The sequence below is a fragment of the Tinamus guttatus genome, unplaced genomic scaffold, assembly GCF_059628265.1.
Source record: "Tinamus guttatus ecotype Peru unplaced genomic scaffold, ASM5962826v1 Tinamus_guttatus_pri_ptg000031l, whole genome shotgun sequence".
Classification (NCBI taxonomy): Eukaryota; Metazoa; Chordata; class Aves; order Tinamiformes; family Tinamidae; genus Tinamus; species Tinamus guttatus.
This window is the reverse complement of record NW_028288565.1, coordinates 1,002,215-1,027,114: the sequence shown is the minus strand read 5'-3', so window position 1 is coordinate 1,027,114 and position 24,900 is coordinate 1,002,215. Positions and strand designations below refer to the sequence as shown.

The 24,900-nt window shown below is 48.7% G+C and overlaps 1 protein-coding gene across 1 annotated transcript; it reads right to left on the bottom strand.

Moving 5' to 3' along the window:
• Positions 1–21,480, bottom strand: LOC148596107 (ras GTPase-activating protein nGAP-like). Its single transcript, XM_088530904.1, has 16 exons — positions 21,300–21,480; positions 20,426–20,532; positions 18,901–19,010; positions 15,210–15,363; positions 13,927–14,025; positions 13,066–13,617; positions 11,024–11,168; positions 9,524–9,668; positions 8,425–8,661; positions 7,632–7,833; positions 4,951–5,150; positions 3,649–4,305; positions 3,457–3,466; positions 2,192–2,340; positions 687–890; positions 1–178 (listed from the first exon to the last, which is right to left on the bottom strand). Exons 1-16 carry the CDS (start codon positions 21,478–21,480, stop codon positions 1–3), a joined length of 3,330 nt encoding a protein of 1,109 aa, XP_088387030.1.
• Between the last annotated feature and the right edge of the window lie 3,420 nt (positions 21,481–24,900).

Sequence of the window (24,900 nt, the reverse complement as noted above, 5' to 3'; positions counted from 1 at the left end):
CTAGATCATAACGTTGGGAGAGGAAGATAGGGAAGAATGATGGGTTCTAGGCACAGGGCACTCAGCTCCTGGAGATCCTGAGCTCCTTACCTGTGCATCAGTAATTTTCTGCTTTGCATCAATGATGGCTTGCATCTCAGCATGATCCTTTTTCAGCTCCTCTTCAACTGCCATGAGTCTGATGTGCAAAAAGAGAGAATTAAAACTATTTAAAACTATTTAAAACTATCTAAAACTATTCCTGGGTGTTTTGGCTACTCTGGGGCTGTTGCTTTGACTTCTCCAGTTGTCCTCTTTTCTGCAAGAAGTCTGCTGCATTCAAGAAAGGTTATCGATCCTTCTCACAGCCCCAACTGGCTGAATTTATTATATTCAAAGTGGGCATTGCCAATAATCTAACTGTCCTGTAAAACCACCCCATGAGTAGTTTTCAAACAAAGCAAATGGACCAGTTAGAGGTATAGCAGAGACTGGGGTTAGATATTCCTAAATCTTTTTGTCTGCTCTCCTGACAATCTGAAGCAAGTCTCAACACTCATATCTCAGTTTCCTCATCTCTAAGGCAGGAGTGCGTCAGTCCAGGAATATCAAGCCCACACAACTGCTCTCTTTATTGTCAAGGATAAATGTGACAAGGGGGAGCTTCCTGCTCTCCATGTTCTGCAGACTTTGCAGCCAAGTCTCACCTGCTGCTGATGCTCTTCATCTGGCTGTCTTTCTCCTCTTGCTGCCGGTGTAGCCTCTCCTCCCTGTCTACCAGCGTGGACTTGTACTGCATGAGCAGCCTCTGTATATTCTCCTCCTGCACGAGGAGGAGCAGCTTGTATTTCTCCAGCCAGTGGCTGGACACCTTCAGGCACTTCTTCAGCTTCGCTATCTCCTGCTCGTACCATGCAGGGAGGGGAGCAGAGCAGGAAAGAGTCATATGCAAAGCAGAAAGGAACCCATTGGATTATTATGTTCTGCTGCTGCTGAGAGAAAGCCACCGCTCGCTTTCATTAAAAATAAATTGATGGGAGCAAAGGAAATGACAAGCAGACAACTGTGGGCAGCCACAAAGGAGTACAGAGGCTCCCACTGAGCATTAGGTTATTCCCACACTGTGGAATGTCTTCCTGTAGCCCAGTTTAAGCCCTCAAATAGCTCTGACATGGCTCCTCAGTCCTGCCTGGTAACAACCCCACTTACTCCAGACCCAAGGAGTTCCCAGCCACAAGCTGCTAATGGTGCTCAGCTGTAAACAGATGTCCTGGGGTGACCAAACTTGTGAAAGGGACCCAAATAACTCGTTTCTCAGGACCTGAGGAACATGAAACCAATTGTTCCAGGCTGAAGGCAGGGCCCATCACTCACTACATACAGTCTGCAAATTTACTTAGCTGACGTTTGTTTTTTCCACCTACCACCTCTGGATAATCACTTGTGCAATAGTACAATGAATCTCAGCACATTCCACTTCAGGTTTGGTTCATTCACCTTTCTTAAATTGTTTCTGTTGCTACTTCTTGTTCACCAAATATTCTCCTCTTTTCATCCCGCCCTCTCAGAATACCAAACCTCTTACTTGGAAAAAACCCTTTATTTGGAAAAACAGTCACATCTCACATTTACTTTGGGAAATAAATACACTTAAAGTGCATCTCAGGAGATGATGGACGTTTCTGGCTAGCCCTGAAATACTCCACCATCTAGATGACAGACATTTGCCTTGGGTGAAGCTCAAGACAAAATCCGAACGCAGCTGCTGATCAAGATTGAATTGCATTTGCAGAGACTTGTACCAGCACTTAGGGCATACCAAACTGCACTCAGCTGAGTTAATGATCATTTTTAATGGAGTTCACGATCACTAATACATATTGCAAGTGCAGAAAAATGGCAGCATATTGTAACTATAATATTGTTATGAAAGACATCCAGTTCAGCACTGAGGTGGCATGATTTACGATGCAGGTAAATGCCAAATATCAGCCTGTAATGTAGGAACTCTCAGATATGTCTGCGTGCACCCATTTGACATGGCACAGCCTGCACCTAGGTTAATCTGTAGTGTGGGATATTGTTCTACAAAGAGTGTCCAGTGGGAAGACCAGTGTGTGACCCTGGTACAGCAGCACCTGGAAACCACTTTGGAAGCAGCTGAAGGGTGCTGGAAGCCAGAAAGGCTGTCGCGTGCTGAATAAACCCTACCTTCTCAGCATGCTTGGCTTCATCGTGGTTCTGCTCTACGTCCTCCTCCACTTCCTTGTACTGTCCGTTATCGAGGACCCATGCAGCTGTCCTCTCCATTGGTGACATCGTGGCAGAGTCCACAGGTGAGTGAACCTGCAGCAGAGATGCCTGTAAGCGTTTGTCAAAGAAAATATGTATGAATCAGCACTGAAAGCACATTTATTCAGAGCAGAAAACATGGCCACCAAGCTATTAGTCTCAAAGCCTCCCCCAAACCCCTCTTCCGGAGATGCCTTATCCTCACTAGACTTTGGACACACAGCATTCATGTGAGTTCCTCAAAAACAAACAAAACCCAAAAAGACACCTCCGAAAATCAAAAGTGAAGGAAATCTACGAAATCCTGAATTTCTTCTTTGCCTAGGTGAGCTCCTGTCTTTCTAGGGAAGTTCTTATTTGCAAACCCAGTTATCACCCACCCCCTGCTTAGCTTTGCAGCAAGGCTACTGCAATCCTAGGTTTCTCTCACACCACAAACAGAGCAAGGCAGCGTCACTCGACGCCCGCGAGGAGTGGGAGGCCGGTTTCTTCGGAGGGTTGGGAGCCAGTGGGACAGCAGCCTTGGCCACCGGCTCCGGGGAGCACCGGCCCACGCGACTGCGACGGGACGCAGCGCTGCCTGGAAGCGGCAAAGAGCTGCGACGTCCTCGTTTCAGGGTCTCCCAGACTTAGATGTTTTATTGCAGCAAGCACGGCAATAAAGGCGGACACGAGGAGAAGGAATTGAGCAAAACCTGTTCGTTTCACGGAAAGTCTCCAGAGAGCCAGCAGAAGTGGAGGGCAAGGACTTCAACTGCGAAAGGGTTATGAGCTATTCTGGTATGGGGGAAAAGAATAAAGGGAGAAGCTCTCTAGAAACATGTATTAATCCCCCTCCGTGCCCCCCTGGCAGAGGAACACAGTGACACTTCTGTTCCCACCTACCTCCCCAATGGAAATGGGAGGCAAAGCTGACCTCTCCCAGAGAGCAAAGGGGCTGCCTCTGCGCTCAGGAACAAGCGAGGCTTGTAGAGAACAGAGTCCAATAATTATAACGCCCACGAAGCTTGCCCGGGAAGAACATGCCAAGCTTCTGCTCTTATTGAAATTAAAAAAGAAGGAAAGAAAGAACAGAAAGAAAAAAAAAAAAAGGAGAGAAGAGAATTCCACAGCCCAATTTGCAATTAAAAGGAGGCAATGGAACTTGTCTCCCTAAACGCTGCGGCCGCTCGGCTTGGCACACACCGAGACGTGTCTGCGGGGTAAGGGTGAGGGAGGAACAAACCGATCTCTGTGAGGGAAGCAGGAGCGAGTGCTCCAGCGAATCCAGAGAAAACAATAGACAGCAGTTTACCCAGTGGTATTTTGTATTTATTCATGTCTCTTTTTAGGTGGCTCTGATTTTAAATGAGCACCATGGGGCAAACACACTCTCACGCCTCCGTTCTGCGGATCTGCACCTGGCTGCTGCTGTTCTGGTGGGGTAGGGCGACAGGGAGGGGCCTGTTGGGCGCCGCGCGCCGCCGCGACAAGTCCTCGCTCTGCGTGCTGCGCTTGCTTAAGTCTTCCAGGCTGCTGTTGCTGGGGCCGCTGAGTTTGAAGTCTTTGCTGCTGCTTTGGCTCCAGGAGCTGGCAGTGCTTGAGTTCTCCAGGCTGGAGTCCACCGAGGCCTTCAGCATTGGCACGGGAGGGTTGTTGAGGTGGTAAACTGGGCTCTGGAAGGAGAGGGGCTGGAGACTGCCCTGTCGGTTCAAAGCGGGGTGCAGAGGCCTTCTCACCTGGGGAGCGCTCTGGGGTGTGCTCTGTGTCTCCCACAGCTGCTTGATGGTGGCCACCTGGGCCACGGAGACCTGGCTGCCCGCCGGGTGCAGCAGTGCCTCGCTCACGAGCGCGGCGTGCTCGCCGTGGGCTGTGTGCAGGTCCTGCAGGTCCACGAGGGAGATGCTGCGGCCGTTGGGCAGGATGCTCTCCCTTTCATCCTCATCCGAGTAACTCATGCTCTGGGTAGATGCCTGCTGAGCCAATAGCAAGGTCTTGCCTCTAAAATATCCATCTACATTTTCCTGTGTTGGAGATTTCATCTTATGCAAGTCACTGTGGAGTAAAAAGGAATTTGGTTATTTTTTAACTGAGCCGCATCCTCACGAGATCTGTCCCAGAGAAGCCTCTCTACCTCATTTAACCCCCCCGCCAACTTCCTCGCTCTGAAAGACTCAAGGAACCAGATTTCCTTTTATGAGCTCTTAGTGTTTCAAGTTACAACACACTCTTCCTTAATTACCACTTACCTCTGAGCATTAGGCTTGATTCAAGAAGTGCTTCACATTTATTTTTCACAGGTGAAATGCAAACCATTCCCACCAATTCCCCCATCTCTTACAGCCTTCTCTTCCCAGCAAGACTTCGGAACATTTCAGACCCCATTTAACCCTTCCCCAGCTCTATATTATTGCATGTGTCTGAATATTCAGCAGGAGCTATCTGAAAGCTCCTGTAAGTCGAGGCAGCTTGGAGGGACAGCATTTCCAATGGGAGCTACACCTGACGGTGCAGAAGCTTGGCACAGGCCACCCTGTGCAAGATCTCTGGTGTTTCTGCCACCTCCCAGCTTTTTACTTCACATGAATCACTCCTACGGTGTGGGAAGGTTCAAGCAACAAGGCATTCACCACTGCCTGGGCGCTCTGAAGTGAACCCTCCTCATCCCCCATCTCCCCTCCAGCTCCGGCTGTGACCAACCTGTCAGTGGGGTCCTCAAATATCTTCTGAAGGCCTGAGGAGAGACCGCCACTGATGCTGGGACTAGAATTGTGCTCAGTGAAACGTCTCAGCTGCTGTTGTATGGGCGTAGGGTTGGTCAGGGACTTGGTGATGTCCACGAGAATGCGAGGCAGAGGTCCCAGCTTTGCCACGGTCGCCTGTAGGAAGGAATTTTCACCCTAATTGGACAACAAGCACGGCGACACCCACCGGGTTTTGGATAACGATGCCCAGAGGCAGAGGGGTGGAGGTGGAAGGAAGGAGGATGGGTGGTTGTGTGCGGGTGTGCCTGGACTAGGAGGCAGCGTTACGGAGCAGCGTAATCACGGCGACGAGAGGGATGGAGGAGACCAACGGGGTGCAGCAGACATTGAGGAAAGAAAAGGAAATAGAAAAGAAATTAGGATTGATCCCCCAAAACAAAACAAAAAATCATGCTCAACAAAACCAAACTGTGGCTGTTCCAATGCAAAACTATCATGCAAAGCAAACTAAAGCTAGGCTGGGTGAGGTCAAAGTGAAAACTACAGTATCTACTCATTAAGGGGGGTTTAAAGGCTACAGATTCAGCTAGTGGGAGGGAACCTTCCAGGCAAAGGGAGTCATGTGGTAAAAGAAATGCATGCCAACAGACAAGGGATGCGGCATTCGAGGGTCATGAGAGACTTGAGAGGGTTGAGGGAGGTGGGGAAAAGAAGGTTTTCATTTCAGAAGCCTTTGGGCTTGGCGTGCTACGCTGATGCCATCTCCTGCAGCAAACGGTTATCAAAAACTAAGGCACTCCTCCCTTGTTAAAAGCAACTGCATGAAAACACCAGTGACCCTCATTCCAACACTGCCATGGAAGGTGGGATTAAACGCTTGGCCTCAGGTTTAATCCTGCCCTAGCCTGGTGCTGGCCAGGCTGAGCACGGCAGCAGCCCGAAGGGGAAGCTGCCCCTTTGGATTCTTTATTTTTGCCCTCTCTGGGTCAAGACTGCTTGTAGCAGCTACACGGTGCTGCTTGCTCTCGTGCCCGAAGCAGGAGACAAAAGTGGTACAGACTTAATGCTGCAATAAAACTCCCTCAAAGACATTCCTCTTTTCAAAGATGTCCTTATTTTCCCCTTGAGCAAGGATCCGGTCACTCCAGAGAGAGGTCTCTTTACAGAAGCTTTCTTACAGAGCATCTCCTGCTCTATTAAGATCTGTGAGGTTACTTGTCTCCTCAATTTTCACTCACTACCCACAGTAGAACAGCACTGCAGTGTAACTTTATCCCTTAATTCTCTTTATAGCAATCCACTACGCCAGCTCCCAGGGGCCTGCTAGGATAGATCCATACATCTAACCTACAGAAAGGACAAAGCACATCTGCTTTAAAGCTTTACGTCTGGCTCCTTCTCCTCCCAGCTGCCCGAGACATTTAGGACGTTTTCATTTGGAGAGCAGTACCCATTTGCCCTGCAGAAACTGGGTTTCCCTTGACCTGATGGCCTGAGCAGCTGGAGGAAGGTGGCACAGTTCATGGCACTGACGGATTTACCCCGACTTATGGAAATGGTGGAACTGGTCTTTTACATGCTCCCTTTGCCTGTTTTTCTGAGCTTGCTGAGCTGTCTTTATAACAAAGGTTTTATTGCCTTGACACTATGAGTGCAAACTCTGTGCATGTATGACGAAAACAGAAAAACAAGACCACAAACTGTTATCAGCCTAAGATTAACTGAGATTAATATACATTATCCTTCTGAGTCAAGGACATTTAGATTTACTCTGACGCACAAAGCTCAGTGCCTTCTTTTAAATAATGAGCTGTGAGAAAACAAATATCCAACAAATCAGTATCTTGGCAGACCATTCTAGCAACAAAAATCATTAGCAACACATTGCAAGTCACCTCAGCTCTCCAGTTGCAAAAGACACGGAATACAGACAAAATTATGCAGCTCCAAAAGTGCAAATATGGAACAGTTTTAAGTACTTTCAGGAAAAAAAAAAAAAAAAAAAGCTGACATGGAGCTCAGCTTCTCTGACTCGTCAGCTTTACTTGTTAACAAGGTTTTAATGATCTGGGGTCTTGCAGGGAATGTAGCTGGGGAAGAACAACCCAGACTCTGCTCTTGTGCAGTTCAATTGTCCCAGTGCTCAGAGCTGCAGCCGAGCGTCTCCCGTGGCAAGGAAGGAGTGCAGCTCTGGCAAGGGCCCCTCTAAGCTAAAAGCTAATGCAAACGTCACAGAAATGGACGAATCTCAGCGGGTTTGGCCCTGGTCTTCCAGGAGAGCAATTCTGCCTGGCCAGGACGTGACTTCAGCCCAAGGTGGGCAGGGGAGGGTCCAGCCAGGTGCCTCAACTTGCATCCAAAAGAGCCTCCCCCCAACATTTCCATTTCCCAGCCAAGCACTCGAGTGCTGCCCTCTCTGTCTGATTTGGGTGTCTGCACCAGCAGCGAGGCCCAGCTGCCCCCAGCAGCCGCCCCGGGGACTCCCGGAGCCGGCGGGGCCGCAGCGGGAGCGCGGGGGAACCGTTGGGCAATGGCCCTATCGCACATTCCTCTCCCCAGCCGCTGGGCACTCTCTCCCCAGCGCGGCTCCGGCTGCTCCCCTGATGTCTCCTCGTGTTTACGGTCGCTACGCTACAATCGCCGCGTTCGCCCTCCCAGGCCTCCGCTCCGCTTTACCTCATCAAGCTGGGAAACAACCTCACACAAGAGGGAATGCAGAACAGAGAGCTCTCTGCCCACGTCGATGTAGCCCTCAAACCTGGGCATGTTTGAGATGGTGTCTGGATCAGAAATCTTGAGGAGAAAATGCTTCATTCCTCCCCACTCATGTTCCAGAAAGCCATTCATGAAGGCCATGTACTCTTCCTTGTTACCAAACCTGCAAGAAAGGGGAGGGAAAACTCAGTCAACAACCACCACAAAAAAGCACAAGGGTAAAATAACTGTCTGAAAACACTTCATGGTTATCTTTTGACTTGCCTTTCTGAAAAGGTCTCTGGGAAGGGGAGAAAATGGGCAATTTAAGAGATTCCCTGTTTTCTTGATTTGGTTAAATACTAGTAACTCGCCACTCATACTGTCAACAAGGGGGTTGGTAACATCTCTTCCCTCCCACAGACTTGTTTTCTCTCCAGCACCTTCCCTGCATCCCTTTCCCTAACGGAGAAGTGCCCCTGGACCTACATTCAGCTGGGAACCTGGGAGGTGGAAGGGGAAAAAAAAACATGATCCTTGGCAGGAACAGCACTTTTTTTTTTTTTTTTCTTTTAAATAGCATAAAACAGGCACATACAGGCATGCTAATCCATTAACCTCTTCTTGCTTTTCTCCTGTGTTCCTCTACTGAATTCAGTGCAGCTCTTCCCAAGAATCAGCAGTCTGCAAAAGTGACCACTAGGCAGGGCTCTCCTTACTTGACCTGATTTGCACCCCTAGAAGCAGAGATTTCGAGGTCATCCCCACCACCTACTTAGCAAAATTGGCCAGATTCTGAATCACTTTAGCAATAAGTGTGAGGGTGCGGGATGTCCGGTCGTCAGGATACTCCTGCATGAGGTTGAAGAGGCTGGGGGACATGATAGCAGGACTCAGGAAGCGCAGGAAGAGTGAGGCGCTGATCAGGCGCTCGCTGATGTCCTCCTTGCCCCTGCTCAGGCACTGCTGCTTCCACGATGCAAACACCTCCTTCATCTCCCGAGGGAACACGCTGAAAAACAGCAAGCAGAGACACAAAACCGTGTGGGCAATGACAGGCAGAAAGTCAAAATGGTGACCAATCGCTTGAAATAATTAAATGTGAGAAATCATCCTTGACTCATATTTTCCACTCCACCTCTCTAGGCCAGAAAATGTCATTAGACATCTATTCTTAGACCACCATTTAATCTGGTGATTCTTAAGTACTGGTTAAATTATCCCTTGTTCAAACATGTGAAATGAAGCTGTTTTCAGACCCACCGATGTGCAGACTGAAAACCACCACGACCACGCTGGAACAGAGTGCTCCAGATATTTAAAACAAACTGGATCAAAATGAACTATGTAACTCTATATGAACTATAATTGAAATTTGTATGTTGCTTGTGCAGCTCTTCCACTGCTTTGCATATACTTTGCCCTGAAGCAGAAAGGACATTTTTTTTCCAAGGACACTCAGTAGCAGAGATTAATAAAAATCTTTCGGCCAGTGGGATTTCTCACACTTTTTGGTTTTACCATTCTAAAGGGGCTGAGAAAGAGTTGTCTATACATACCAAACCCACTTTTTATTCCGAGCTCCCGCTAAGCTGTCTTTTCCCTTAACTCCCTCCTTGTTCAGGCACAACTCACTATCTGTCCCCTGTAGAGGATTTCAGCAGAAGTTCCTGCTGGAACCCCCTGGTTTAGGCAGAAAAGTCACCCACGATATTGTGCCCCAGATAATAAGGCAGTGAGAAAAGGAAACAAGGCAGTCTCAGAAGATAGACGGCTACTTCCTAGCACGACTGCTGGCTTCACATCCTCAGAAGAGGAATTCACACCTTCCACTCAAAAGAGCTGTGAGGGAGAAGGAGGAGAGAGCGCCTCACCAGTAGGAATTGATGATCTTGCAGAAGGCCAGCTCGCAGCACTTTTTCAGGTTGCTCTGATGGTCTGTTAATTCACTGGGTGAGCACTTGCCGGGATCCACTTCGCAGTTTTCATCTGACTCATACAGAGCTTTGATGAACTCTCCTGGACACAGGGAAGAGGAGGACAGACCACAGTCACTAGAGGAACAGCCTCCCTGATGCACCTTTCAATCTTGCTGGTGCCTTTCTGGAGCAACCTTGCTGCCTTGCGACACGGCCTCCAGACACCAGACCTTGGTGGCCTGGCTCCTCCGGCTCTCCCAGAGGAATGAGGCTTTGCTACTCGTCCTCAGGCCTTCCCCAGGAAATGCACTTGACAGTGACGTTTATTTTTATTATCTCTAAACTCGTCCTCCTTACATTTCAAATCTGGCTCAGGAATAAGACTAATACTCCAGCGTGAGATAAATCCTGCTTGTTTTCTCAATTTCTTACAGGAACATCTCACAATACCTCTGTCGCCTGCATCTTCCAAAGCCCTTTGCATTTCTGAAGTCCTTGGACACACACTCGAAAAAGGATGAGGTTTCTCTTGCTTAATATATTTAAATGCATCATTCACCTTTTTTCTTTTTTTTGGACATATGCTAAGAAATGTTTTTAAACTGCTGCTGTTCACCAGACAAAACCTTCACTCATTTGTTTAATAATTCAGTGTCTTCTGAGTTCACCTCCTGCCATGACCTTGCCAGCTCCGAGCTAACACCCCAAGGCTTGTTCGTGCAAAGGGGTATTGCTTTTCGACCTCTGTTTTCTTAAAAAGCCTTAACCAACCACCAAGCCTGTCTAAACTAAAGCCAGCAGTGTTCTTGCAAGGAAATCAGCTGCCACATTTTCTTAAACTGCTTTGCTTGGGTCCAAAAAATTCCTGCTGAGGCCATCTAGATCACTTACTTGCTAAACTGTCAGCATCACTTCTGTGGGTGAGCTCTGCTTTAACTGCTGCTTCCTGGGTTATTTTTTTCCCTTAAATGTCTTTGAAAGACATTCCTTGTGGTCCACGAGGCTCTGTATTAATCGTGTATTGATACGCTCTCGCAGATAAAATAAACAGCTCACACCAACGTAATGTCACTAACTCTTTCAAAGAGCACGGCATCGGAGTGAACTGCCTAGCGACACTCAGCACGTGATGAAGAATGAGAGGGATATATTGTCACGAGCAGCCTTGCCCTGGGCACCAGACAGGCTGCATGACTGACGCCGTATTTCCATCTCCAACACTTGTGATTTACAGTCTTATCACTCAGCACCAATGTTCTAGACCACGGGATTAAAGCCATTAATTTTCATTCCGGCTTCACCACTACAGCCGTGGTCCTTGGATGGGTCACCTCCCAGATCCCAGCACACAGAGTCCAATCCAGTTCCTTGACTTATTGTTCTCTGCAACTGGATTAGCCCTTGCAATACCAAAAAAAAAAAAAAAAAAAAAAAGACAGGTTGGCACTTTCTTACCTAGTGCATCGTGAAGATACTTTTGCCCTACCAATTTTAGGTATTCCTCAACAGCTTTGGTAGCAAGTGTGTTCTCCCTGAAGATCAAGACATCGTGCTCCCCACAACGATCTATCTCAGACATCACCAAATCTGTCAAGAAGTCCTGAAGAAAAAAGTAACATGGGCAGAGGTTATTCTAACTGGACTCAGTCACGCTAGGCAGAAGCCAAGGAGGAAGGATAAACACAGGAGCAAGAGGATCACTGAAATAACTGTCTAGCTTTGGACATGGGGTGCCAAGGACTGCTTTTCATGATGAACACAGACAAACTATACATTTAAAAACCCAAGATGGAAGTTAGGAATCAATTCTTGCAGCTCAGCAAAATTTAATTAAGAAGAACAGCTTACAACAACTTAATTCACAAAATGAAAACAGCTCTGGACTTGGAACAAAACGTTGGCATACTTGCTGTGGATCTACATGCATGGAAGTAACAATCGAGTTTCATCACTGTGAAAAACCACTTAATATAGGGCTTAGTCCTATAGCAATATTTCTTTCCTCAAGTGATAAGTGCTTATGAGCCAAGGACACTCGGCACATCACAAGAAACACTCAGTACTTAACGAATCTCCAGGACAGGAGCTGTATTTTTGTCCGAGGTTTTTTACTTTTCAAAAGAAAAAAATACCCACGATCCTAAATTAGGACTAAATGATAACTGTGACTTGCTAGTGCTGCTCCAAACATTAATGTCCTCCAAAGAGCACTGCAGCGAGGCATCCTAGCCCTACTGATTACACAAAACTAATGTATCAGTACAAAATATTCAGAACAAACTAGGGCAAATATTCAGAACAAATTAGCTATTGCTTTCTGATGAAATTTGACAGAAATATTTTCACATGGTGCAGGCTGGGGCCATGCAGCTCTAGCAGCACCACCACAGCATGAGCTGCAAAGGTACCTTGGTAGCTGTAGGCTGTGGCAGCCCAGACTTCTCAATGTGTCTGGAAAAGAGACCTTCAAAAATACTGTAGCACTGCAAAGACAAACTGATCACATTAACGTGCCTACTCCTTGCAGCTAGCGCTGCAGGAATCCAAGGGCTGCTTTCCAAAAGCATTTTAGTACCATCCTAGAGGAGTTATCCCAGCTAGCAACTTCCCTGGATCCGAGAAACAGCGCGGTGAGGAACAAGCTCTTACCGAGAGAGCCCCCCTTCAGAGGGGCACGTCAAGGCAGGCAGGGTACACGACTACGGGCACACGAGAGGCTGTTTCACAGCAGCTGAGTGGGGCTGTCACCTGGATGCTGCCAACGGCTGCTCTTCCACATCTCAAACCCTCACACCTGTGTTTGGGGGCGCGTAACTCACTCTGCCGGCTACAGCTAGGCACCCCTCTCACACACCCAGCTTGGCAGGAGCAGCCAGGTAAATCGATGCCTTTTAATACTTCTCAAAATTGTCTAAGCCCTACAGGACATTTTCACGCACTTTTTTCCAGTGTGCACAGAGAAGTCCTGATAACATCCCTGGGGCAGCGGGGATCAACACTAACTGGGCACAGCTTCTGTAAAAGCCATTCAAACCCTGACCAAATCAAGGCTGGAAGTGATTAACTGATTCAGCCTGAGCCAACAATGGCAGTTCAGGCATCAGAGGCATTTCTGGAAGTTACTTTCTAGCTTATTTCTCTCTTAAAATTCCTAAACACTCAGGTGCTCAGAACAGTCCCAATGCTCAGAGTAACATAAGGTTGGATGGTCCCTCCAATTCCTCCTCTTCACTTGGCACAGAGTATCTTCAATCTTGGCATCAACCAGGGCACTTGCTTGTTGGTAAGACACCCATCCACATGCATTTGCCCAAGTCCTCAAAGGAATTTTCTAGACCCTTTTCCTAGCTTTCGATCCTGTATCCAGAAATGCCACAGGCACCTTCTGCTGCTGTGTGCGGTCAGGCCAGCCCAGGCTTCCTACTTTCTGCAGCCCCAGAGACACCCACTGCGAGCAGCAAAAGGGAGTCACTTGGACAGGGGCCGCCTGCTCTTACCTTTGCTCTCCCTGTGCTCTGCAGGATGTGCACCAAAGCACCAGCCACCTCCTCCTTTTTCCTGATGCTGATCACTGGTTTGAGCACAGAGCACAGTGTAGTGTAGTTGCTGATAACAAACTCTGCAAATTCTTTGTATTGCTCCATGGGCAAGATGGTTATGGTCTGGTAATGGGACTTGATCCGAATGGAAGGTCTCCCTGCTTTCCCTTTCTTGGGTGTAGGTGTGCTCACTGGGTACCATTTTTCCATAAACTGGTGACCAGTTACGCTGGCCACGGGAATGTTGAGCAAGCCCACATAGTTGTTCTTGTCCTTCTTCTTATTCTCTGCATCCTTGTAGATGTGAACTGTGATGCTTTGAAGAGGTGGGAGGCTGTAGAACTCAAAGTGCTCTCCCCAGAAAATGTTGTCAGCTTTTGTTTTGCTGGTGGTGCGGGCAAAGAGAGTGTCATCAAGGCACAGCTCACAGAAGTACTTTTTCTTAGGGGTCAGGTCCTTTGCCTCCATGATCCAAAGACGAAGCACATTCTCAGCTCGACAGCAGTTGTCCTGCATGGAAGAAATATCTCAGCTTTGATTCAAAATCTCTAGGAAATTGAACATATTTTCTCCTAAAGCAGAAGCAACGTGCTGTCTTCTGCATGTCCAAGGTAGGGGCTAGAACATTTTTCTTCTCAGAAAGCTCCCAGGGAGGCAGCATGCCAGCTCCAGAGCTGACCTACCACATGTTTACCCATGGAAAACCCGACTTCCTTTCACCCATCTCTGAAATCCCTTTTCCTTTTGCCAGTGCTGTACTGCCCATTAAGCCCTGGAGCTCCACATCCTTTGCTTCTTTATTTCTGCAATTTCCATTACCTTATTTGGCTGCACTGCTCTGCGTATGTTTTCCATCCACTTGTCTCTCTCTGCTGCTGAGGAACAGCTGAAACATTTACTGCCAGTGGAGCAGGTTACCTGCAATATATAAGTGATCAGCTGAGATCAAGCAAGTCCAGAAGACATGGACGATCCTGCAAAAAGTAAAGATGACAACTAGGAATGTTTGAGAAACAGGGAGTAAATATGAAAAAGGCAGGAAAGCATTAGAAGAACCCAGAAAGCAGAGATGGAGAGGCCCACAGAAAACAGAGAAAAAAAAAAGTCAGTTCACATTAATAAATAAAAGGAAACATAAGAAGGGCCAAAGGTTCCTCTTAAAAGACTCTTAAACATCTTACAAAGGCTATAATCAGCCAGTCAATTATTTTTTACACTTGTTAATTGATCCATAGCTATGAAACGCTTGCAGTTTTCCCCAGAAAATCCCAGGGACCAGATGATTTGGTCACGAACAGCGGAAGGACAGAACTAGCAGTGTGTTGGCACAAGGCAAAACTCCCTGGAAACGGTGACTTCAGGGAGCTAATGCCAAGTGAGTGGGAACAGCTCCTGGCCGAGGCTCAGAGAAGAGCCTGCTACCCACTGGCTTTCTGCCAGGGCCGCTTCCAGGTTGTACTGCAGAGCTTTAGACACATGCAAAGGACTCAGCTGAAGCCACATTGACTCTCCCCTGCCACAGCCGCTCGCGACGGCCTTGGGCGCATCCAGCTTGGTGCTGCCCTTGCAGGGAAATGACCGTGGGAGCACAAACAGCCTGTTCTGGAGGCAGCCCGGGTTGAAAAGCAAAGAAGAGCTTTGCTCCCCGCTGCCCGGTGCAATGGAAATGTGCTCAGCTGCCGAAGCTTCTCCTCAAGGAACCTGGGAAGGGGCTGAGCTGCTGCAAGATGCTTCACACTGGAAATGACATTTCTCAGTTATGGTATATTTTCAAGTGAATTTAGGTGACAGGAGGAAAATCCAGCTTACAAGCAATAGCTACGCTTAGGGCGTACATACGTGTGCTGACTACAAATGCCTAGAGATTTCCCAAGGTAAGAGAAGTTCAATTAGAAGATGCAGTAATTGAGAATGTTTTCTCTTTGCTGACTGGCTGAAGTCATCAGGACTTGGGGATCTCATGCCAATTCGGCAGACCTCAGGAGAACATGTGTTCCCAGTTTGCTCTCCAGCTGCCTCATCACAGGCCAGCATGCTCTAATACATAAGTACTCAAACTGACTGACAGCATATAATCTGCTGGGTGTATGGAAAGTGCTCACCTCAAAGCAGAAGTCTTGACCAAGGATGCTGCTGTGAAGTGGTTTGACAAAGACTTTTTCTTCTGCCCCAAGATCCAAGGTCTCCACCGCGCTGCCCGGGCTCAGTAAAGACGCATGGGAACGGGACTCTTTCAGCTTTGGCAATCCACGTGACCTGAAGAACAACAATGGGGAACGGAAACATTATTTTTCTGACCATTTCTAAGAGATGTGGCAGCATCCTGCAGAAAGCTACGACTTGCTGGTGTTTCTTCAACTAGGGAAATGTTTGCTAACAGCAAAAAGCACACTTACATCTCTACATCTCTAAACCAACGCAGAATGGTAGCTGCTCTTGTTAGAGCAAGAATACCCCCTGCAAGATACAATTTTTTTTCTTAAGATATAGAGTCTTTGACCTAAAGTCAAACACAATTATTTCCCACTTTATGGCGCTCAAGTCGTTCAGCTATATTGAAGTTTTGCAATTAATGCTTCCCCTTTTCTTCCTCCCCATGTCTCCACTACTCACCTTTAGCCCCTAGCCCGACACCTGTGGCTCTTCTCTCTTTTAGCTGACCAGCCCCTATGTCCCTTGGCTTGGGCAGGGTCACCTCCACGACACTGTTACCAGTGCAGGCTCCTCTTTGTCCCTAGAAATACCCCTCCCTCCTCCAGGCATTTTGGAACCAACTACCCAAGGCACTGAAAATTTTTCTGTATTCTCCCAGTTCGATTTTACGGTGACATTTGTGTGCAGTAGGAAGCTCTGCTGTCAACAGCCCAGTAAACAGGTGATGGCATCTTTACCTTAGGCCCTTCTTCCCCAGGGCCAACACCGAGCTGATAAGCTACAATAAAGACACAATACTTTTAGGCCTAAACTAATGCTTTCACTTCCGAAAACAAACTACAGGTGAACTGAATTTTGCCCCAGCAGCATGCGAAAAACAACATGAGGACAGCCTCAATTTCCTTCTCAACCTCACAGGGCTTTGCTTTATAAAGCTACACAATAGTTTCTTTGAAGGCAGGGCTCCGTGTTTGTCAGAGCAAGAAAAGGTAGATGTTATCAGTCACCCTGGCCCTGGAAGCCTGCACAGCACCATGGTGCCACCGAGCACTACCTGCTTAAAACGGGAAAGGGCTGATTCACGGGGCAGGATAGGGATGTTCCTACTGCCCTGCAAGGAGAAACAAACAGGGGCAGCGAGAGGAGGAAATGGGGAGGAAATGGCCATTCCCTCCTATGAATTCCAAATAATTACACAGACTCAGCTACTTTATGCTACCTTCTTTTGCACCCAAAAAATTGGAGCTGACTTTGCTGTTGGAAAAACGTCCAAAGAGCAGCATAGTTCAAAACACAGATGAGATCTTGTTGGACGCCTCTTCCCTCCAGCCCTTCTCCTCCCAGCATCCTAATCTCTTCTTCATCTTAAGAGCTTCATTCCCACATGACTTCAGAGTTGTTTTTCTTGCTATTGGATCCACCAATTGCATTTTGCAGGTGCTCTGAGATAAACACTGACACTTTGGGGTGGTGGCAGGCGGTGGTGGGGAGAGAAGAAACTATTTTCAAGTTTATCTTTATGATGGAACCGAGTTTCCCTTGTGGTTTGATTGATGAAGCATCCTTCGAAAAGCAGTAGACTTAACTACAACCTTTCAGCACCCTACATGCAGCTGCCTGCGTGGCCAAGCAGCGGGAACAGAACTCCATGAAGCCTCAGGCTTTCCAACAGAAGGTACCTATGAGGTCGAGCAGTGCCTAGACACTTCCCTTCTCCAAGCAGGACTCATCAGTGCTCTTGACCCTCACGATCCTGCAGCACGAGGTTTCACCAACCCAGCAGTCAAGCCTGGCACAGGGCTCATGCTTTTGAGCCGTGCTGCTCATTCGCACAAAGGTTTCTCTCCAAAGAAAGCTCCTCTCGGCTTCTTCCTGCTTTGCTGCTCTCCAAGGATGTTCCTTTTCCACGCTGCGTGCCCTCCGCTTGCTTCGGCGGACACATGGCCGAAAGGAGGAGGATCACGTGGACACTTGTCCTTATCCAGGGTTCTCTGCACCGCTGGCTTTCCAGGTCGCTCCTTCCCAAATCCCAGTGTCGGGCCCTGCCACCCTGTTCATTTGCCTCTTGGATCCTTGTTTTTAAATCCGTGCACAGGAGACTTGGAGGGCAAAGGGAACAGAGCAGTGCCGTGCCGTGCCAGCCCCCGTGGATGGAGTTTTATGCTTCACACACAACTGGAGAAAACCCACGTGCCACTCAGGTCTAGCTGACAATTCATGCCCACGCTGGCAGGCAGTAGAGGAAGATCCATTTTTGAAGAGAGGAGAGGGCTTTGTTGTGGAGCAGATCATGCATCAAAGCAAAGTCATAGCGACTCATTGTAAATAATGCTTATTGACCTTCCTAAAATAGTATCCTTTCCACTGGAAGAGGATGCCTCATCAGCCCACATTTACCAGGAGTGCCATGTTATGGAAACACTTATGTCTTTACATTATTTATGGCAGAGATTTTTGCATCACAGAACTTCAAAGAAAGCTGGCGACAGAAGTCACTAAAAGCAAAAAGTACTTTACCACAGGGTAACCTTCTTTAATATGGTTATGCTCACCACACTGTTTCATACAGCCAAGTTGCAGCTTCCTGAAAATAGGGGTTTATAACAAAACTTCACTCCAAACGGACCGCATGACATTGCCACGACTAAAGGGACAGCATCATCCACCATCGGCGAGCAGCAGCCGTCCGCTCCCCAGCTCCTCACGTCAACAAGACCTCCAACACCCACAGCCATCTCCACGATTTTATGGCACTGCCTTTCAGATGGAGAAGACAGAATCATCGATTGAAATGGCACAGCACGACAGGTTCAGCTAATGAATTCTGCTCAGCTAAGGGAGAAGTAAAAATGCACTAAACAGCAAAAGGGGAGAGAGCTCTTAAGTACAGGGCAACCTATTCTTCACTCTGTCTGATACTCCTGCTGAGCTACTGTGGAATAAAATGCACTGTAAGGCTTAATGAAGACAATTAAGAGACTTTACAAATAGTTAGGAAAAAGCAGCTTTTACCTGCCTCTTATATAATCCATTTCCAGCCCAAAGTTCCAGCAAAAGAGACACAAGCAAGAATTTACCGCAAGGAGCTCTTAGATGGATAGAATTAAGTTCCTTATTGAGTTCTCTCATTTTCTGAGAAATAGATGCTCTGTTCACTGTAGGACTCCACCCTGCAGCAGATACACAACTACGGCCTTAGCCAGGTCCCTTCGTGTGCCGGATCGGCACCGCGCGTCCTCGGGGCTGGCCAGGGCTGCTCACTCCGACCTGCCTGCACCAGCAGCCCCGGGGCAACTGCGTGCAGGCAAGGGGCACTAAAACCACCCGATCCAGTGGTTTTCTATCATGAAATCTAAGGCCCAGTGTTTACTTGCAGGGATGCTGAAGATGAAAAAGGTATTTGACTGCAGATGCTTAACCTGACCTTTTTTGTCAAATGTTAAGAGTAGTTAAAGGTTTCAGCCTTGTGTTGGTGCTGCCTCGCATATTCTAACATATCAGTCAGTCCCAAACACACCCATCTGCCAGCTGGCAATAAAATCCTTCCCTCACTTACCTCTCTGGGCTTGTGCTCAGCAATACTCATGCTGTAGGTGCACTCTGTGGGTGAGATCACCTGGGAGATGCTCTGACTCTTACCTGTCATCGGCATTGTACAGAGTAGGGAGACGGAAACTCGTGTTCCTGTCCAGTTTTGACTGGCTCTTTGTCCTCTCAATGGAGCCTTTCAGACGTTTACTGAAGAGGCCCTAAAACGAGAAGTCACAGCAGTGAAGCAGGGAACCTCTTGTGCCGGGAACAAATCAATCAGGGCAGTGTCACTGCATCCACACTCAGTGATTCCCACCAACCGCCGTGAGGGATCTGCTGTATTGGGATTCCCCAGAGCAGAAAGAGGGGCAGGACAAGATCGTTGATGACCGTTCCCCTGCGTGACAGCTTTGAATTGCAACAAGCGGCACTGCTCATGTTACAGGTGAACTTCAGTGAACTCCAATTACTACTCAAAAGACTCAAAAATTAAACAAACAACCCCCCTCCGCTACCAGCAAGCAGTAGTCTTGGGTACTCAGTATTTGACCCTATGCTCCCCTTCACACACCATGTTTTTAGTTCTTGGATTAAGACTAAAAGATGCCTTGTGTCCATTGCATCCAAACTCTCTTTTTGGACTGGGATACAACCAGCCTTACCAAAAAACAGGCAGTTTCAAAACTCTCACTATCCAGACTTGAAAATCTCTGAAGATTTCAGTATAGTGACTTCAGATACTTGTCCAGGTGTTGTTTTGAAGCAAAACTCAACCCAAAATCTAGCCAGGACCTAAACATATTACGTGTCCAGCTAACCTGCCTTCTAAACAACTGCTGCTGGGCTGCTGGTACCACCGCCTGCACCTCCTCCTCCGAGCCCGCACTCCGCAGGGCCACGAGGACAGGGAGCCACGTGTTCCCCTGGCAGCGCCGCTGCAGCTCCAGCTGCTGACGGGCAGCGCCAGGCACCTCCGCGCGCGGGGAAGTCACGGCTGTTTCCAGCAGGCATCGCTCCACCCTGCGCCACAGCCCCGCGTGAGGCTTGGAAGACAACACGCATTTTAAACCACATTGCATCCAGCTCCTTCCAGGGCTTGCAGGCACACGTGCGCGCGTTCCTCAGCGTGATCCAAGCAAACGGTGAGCTCCTTAATCCAATAGGATTCAGCAGCACTTGAGGGGCGGAATCAGCTCTCCCCCTCCACAGAGCAGCTGCACGGAGCCACCGTGGGTGCCCCTTCCTTTACCCGCTTCATTAAGAACATTACAGGCTCAGCAAAAATAACATGCCATCACCAACCTAGAGGAACTATTCTCCTAGCCAAAAATTGAATATAGAATGCAAACTCTGGCAGCAACTTCAGAAGTATTTATATAGGTTGCTGCCTATGTTAATGCTGATGTGTCATTATTTGCAGCCTTAGATCCATCCTTGAGAAAAAAGCAAACTACAGATCTACCAGAAATATCACCAGTAATATACAGCAGCAGGTACCAAAACCACCTGAGAAAATCGAAATACTAAGTAAATGCTCTTTCCTCCTCAGAGCCTGTTTATACATTATGGTATTTCAACCTCCACCTCCAGTTCGATGGGAAAATTTGCTCCCCTGCAGGAAAGCGGGACTCACCGGCACTTTGAAAGGAGACGTGTTCGCTGCATCCATGGAGTTGGTCTTCTCCGACGTGCAGGTCCCCGAGATGCTCTGTCTGCAAGGAGACCTCTCTGCCGGGACCTCTGAGAGAGAAGAGGAGGGAGGTGAGTGGGTGCAGGAGGGCTCTGTGCCACACCGCGCGGGCGCCCCGGCACAGTTTTGAGTGCATTAAAACACTGCCCAATTCCTCCATCTCTGATTTACTCGCTAAATTACAACGGCATTTCCGCTCACAGACTCAAGGTTATGAATCCCACTTGCTCATAGGCAGTAAGCAGTTAAAATAAAAAAAACACTGGTGCAGATCAATACTCGCTGGTATTTATGATTCGATTACTGTTTGTTCGCTACTATTCCAAAAACTTTATATTATTACGAGCTTTCTTCAGGGATGGCGTTACCCGCGATGCCCTGGCACGTGGGGTTTGGATGGCGCCGGAGCCAGGACACGCAGCCCCCGTGGGCGCCGGAGGAAAAGATGGAGCATCGCGGCGGGTAAGCAAGCCGGCCCTGCAGCGCGGCACTGCGGCTCCAGGCTGCCTGTTAATTAGGAAAATAACGAGCAAAAGAAACCACAAGTCTTCAAGTCTTATGAGTAGTTTACCTAGCAGATGCTGAGCGTGCCGACAGTTTTTGAGCTTTCTTACAAGCTTTGAGAATGAACGCTAAGGAGCTGGGGGCAACTGCAGTATTAGGCCTGGAGTTGAAGCCAGTCTGGGGCAGCGTGACAGATTTGGGCTGAAGAGCCCCCGTGGTGCCCCGCAGCAGCTCACCCCCATAACGGTGCTGTGGGGCTGCCCGCTGCGGGGACGCTGCTGAGCCCGGGGAGCCGCTGCCCGCACAGGGGTACCCGAGCCCCGCTCCCCCGCCGCGGGCGCGCAGGACGCAGCACGAGCAGCACCTCTGGATGCAGAGCTGGCATAAAGCTCCGGTCGCACCCTCCTGCGCCGCGAGACACGGCCCCGGCGCAGGGGACGCAGCGTGAACGGCAAGCAGCAGCACACGATGCAGCGCTGCAGGGAAGCTCCCATCGCGCCCTCGGCGTCGCGCTCCTCAGCGCAGTGGGCGGGAGCATGAAGACAAGCGCCCGGTCGCGCTGGGAACCCGCGGGACACGCAGGTGCGCGGCGCTGCGGACTGGCGGCGCCTTGTGACATCACGACAACAACGGTTCCGAGCTGCACACAACGCAGGGCCATTCCCTGATTCCCAGGGTTCCAAACAACAGGCTGAAACTACAGCTCCTCAAAGGCAGCCCTAGGACCTGCGACAGCGCTCAGCGGCTTCGCTCCCCTCCAATCACCATCCTCTGCCCCGACCACTCATCTCTGCTCCTGAACATTCAAGTTATGTTTTTCACTCACAGTTAAATTCCCATTTGGCCCACAACACACTTGGGAATCTCAGAAGAGAAATGGATCTTATATACCTGTAGAAAGGATTATAAAGGATTACATGTCCTTATTACACCGCTGCCAGCTGTGGGAAGAGTCTCGACTGTCCCTTCTCCCCACAGCAAGTGCAGACTTTCATTAAAGGTCTAGGATGTGGAAAAAATGGAGAGCAGGAGAAATTCTCAAGAGAAAACCTGCAGTTCTTCTGTTCATTTCCCCACAATCCTTCTCTTGTGCAGCTCTACACCCTTCCCTGCTCCCCAGTTTCTCTATGGTGATTACCCCTCCATCTCCATCAGCATCTTCAGGACAGCAAGGGTCCCAACTGGCTGCTTCCCTCCTCCTTCCCAGTAATCCACAGCCGGCCTGGAGCACTGCGGGAAGACTGCTAGAGGAAAAGCATCCTGACCCTAAAGCGTACCTTGGACAAAGGCAAGTGAAACAACAAGCTGATGGGAAACTCTGCTCAGTTCCACGAATGTCCCATGGCCCATCCACGGTCCCACGCAGCTTGGCAAAAGCAACACTCATTAATAGCAAGGTGCCACGGGGCGCTTTAGTGCCCTGTCTTGCCAGCAAACTTCAGCCAGCTTAACGTACACCTTGCTTTAATTGAGGAATTGAGTTGGAAAAGAAAGGAAAGAAGTCTGCCCAAGGCTGCAGCAATGCAGAGCAAAGGAGGGAGGGGGCAACTGTGGCAAAAATAGGAAGAGCTTGTTGCAGATGTCAGAAATGAAAGAGTGAGGAGTGACGAATTGTGCAGCAAGTCTCCAGAGAAGGAGCTTGGGCTGGCTGGGGACAGACCGCGCTGCTTCCACATCATCCAAGTGGAGGTCCCTGACGGACGTCGGAGTATTTTGGCAAATCTCTGGCGCTAGGACCCACGTGTGGCATCCTGCTAATTTCCTCCTCCTGATTCGCACTGCCCAAGAGGCCCCCAGGCTGCTGCCATTCCTTCTGCTCTCAGGACGGTACTGCCGGTCCCTTCACTCTCTAGCAGCCCTTCAGCAGCAGCACGAGCTGAAAACGATCTCTTGTTTGCCAGGACCAGGGGCGCCAGCCCTGCAGCGATCAGACATGATGGTAACAGGGGGGAAAAGATATCCATTTTTGCTTTCCTAAATTCTCATTAAAGCCCATTAAAATGCATACAGACTTGCATTGTTTCTTCTCCATGAGTGATCACTTTGCTGTCCCTGGGCTACGTGACTGTCTCTTTGTAAATCCTCTGCACACGAGAAGAATCACGCTGTAGGTTTAGGTGCCATCAACCTAGGAAACCTTACTACATATATATACTTATATATACAGGAATAAGTGCACATATTGTAAAATATTAGATGTATTTTTGACAATGATCTCCACTTTTTTGCATTCACATTCAGCTTTCATATTCAGCTTTGAATTACCAAAGTGAAGGCCCGTGTTCCTCCAAAGACAAATGTGACATTACAGATGCTGACAACCCCTTCGCCACCCAGAAAGCATCACGCGTGCAAATCATACAGCCGGGCTGCGGCAAGCTATTTGCAGCAGAAACTACTCTACGTGTTTTCAATCCAGCCTAGGGGAGCTTCGGCTGTCGGGTTTTGGAGGGGTGGCAAGTTCCGTATTCAAAATGCTACACATACACAATAAAATGGATTTTGCGCACACACAAACTTCTCAATTAGCACATGGGAACCAGTCACATCTTTGTGAAAATAACCCAAAACACCTGCTCCGCTCAAGTAATTTTCCCTAGACAAGCCCACTGACACTTTACTCTTATATAGAATGGCCTCCGCTTCTGCTGACAGACTTGGGGCATTCATGGAATGCCCCACAACCAAAAAGGGGAAAATTAAGTGTCCTGGAAAGAAGCTGCTTCCTTTGGCAAATGTTAAGCTAGCCAGCTAAGCACTGGCTCCTCGTTCTTGGCTCCATGCCCAGGTGCCACATTCTTCCTCCCAGGCCTTTGCATTAAAAGGCATTTACTGACTCAAGACATCCCCTGCCCTGAGAAATGGTAACTAAGAGGCAGCTCTGCGTGACAGTGACACACCAGTGTCACCTGCTTGGAAGCAGTGGTCAGGAACTGGGAAAAGCCACAGCCGGACAAGCCACTCGGCTCCTTCGCAGAGGCCTCGCAGCGCTTCTGCATTCCTCTCCTGTCCTGGATCACGTTTTGGACAAGAAAACAGACTCTCAGGATCACTCAGCGCTACCCCAGGTTGGTAAGAAGCTCAGTACAGCAACGGCCTGGCATTTTAAGACATCAGTGGCTTAAACCATAGTGCCTTTATGAGGGAGCAGCAGAGCCAACAGGAAACGTGCCACCACAGCACTGCAGCCCGTGCCCCAGCACATGCAGCGCCCAAGCCTCCCTCCTCAGCAGGGCACAGCAACTGCTCATTGAGACAAGCTATTTTTGCAGGACACAGCCAATATATGCGAGTAGTACGCTGGGATAAGGCATGGAACAGGAAAAAAATATCTGGGATATATCTGAGTTTATCTTCCTAGAATATAAACACCCAAGGACTATCTATCTAAGTGCATCATTTCCTATAATTAATAATGAAACAACAATCCCACGGATAATCCTTAACAAGTCACTTAGCAGTTTAATGAGCTTTGCGGATAACCCTTTGGACTGACCTGCCCCAGCCGTCTCTCACTCGCAGCTCCCAGACGTGGCTGCTCCAACAGAGTTTCTGGAACCATCGCGCTGAGGTTAACAGAGAAGGATTTAAGATATTTAATTCCTTAGAAGTAAGAAATGCGAAGTTCCCAGCTTTGGGAAGGGTTTCCTTTGCCCCACTCTCTGGAAGCTCCAGCTGACACACCATTACCACCCTTCAGCAGGGGACTCTGGATGCCCCAGATGCCTCACACTGGAGGTGGGGTAGCTTTTTGAGAGTTAAAATAAGCTTAAAACACTTCTTAGGTACAAAGACTTATTCAAACAGGCTCTTCTGTGCTTCCTGCTCTTTACTTTCTGGGTCTTGCAAGCAGAGAAGGGCTCAGCTCTTTCTGCTCTATTTTCACACTCGTTTTGTTTCAACGCAGAGATCTC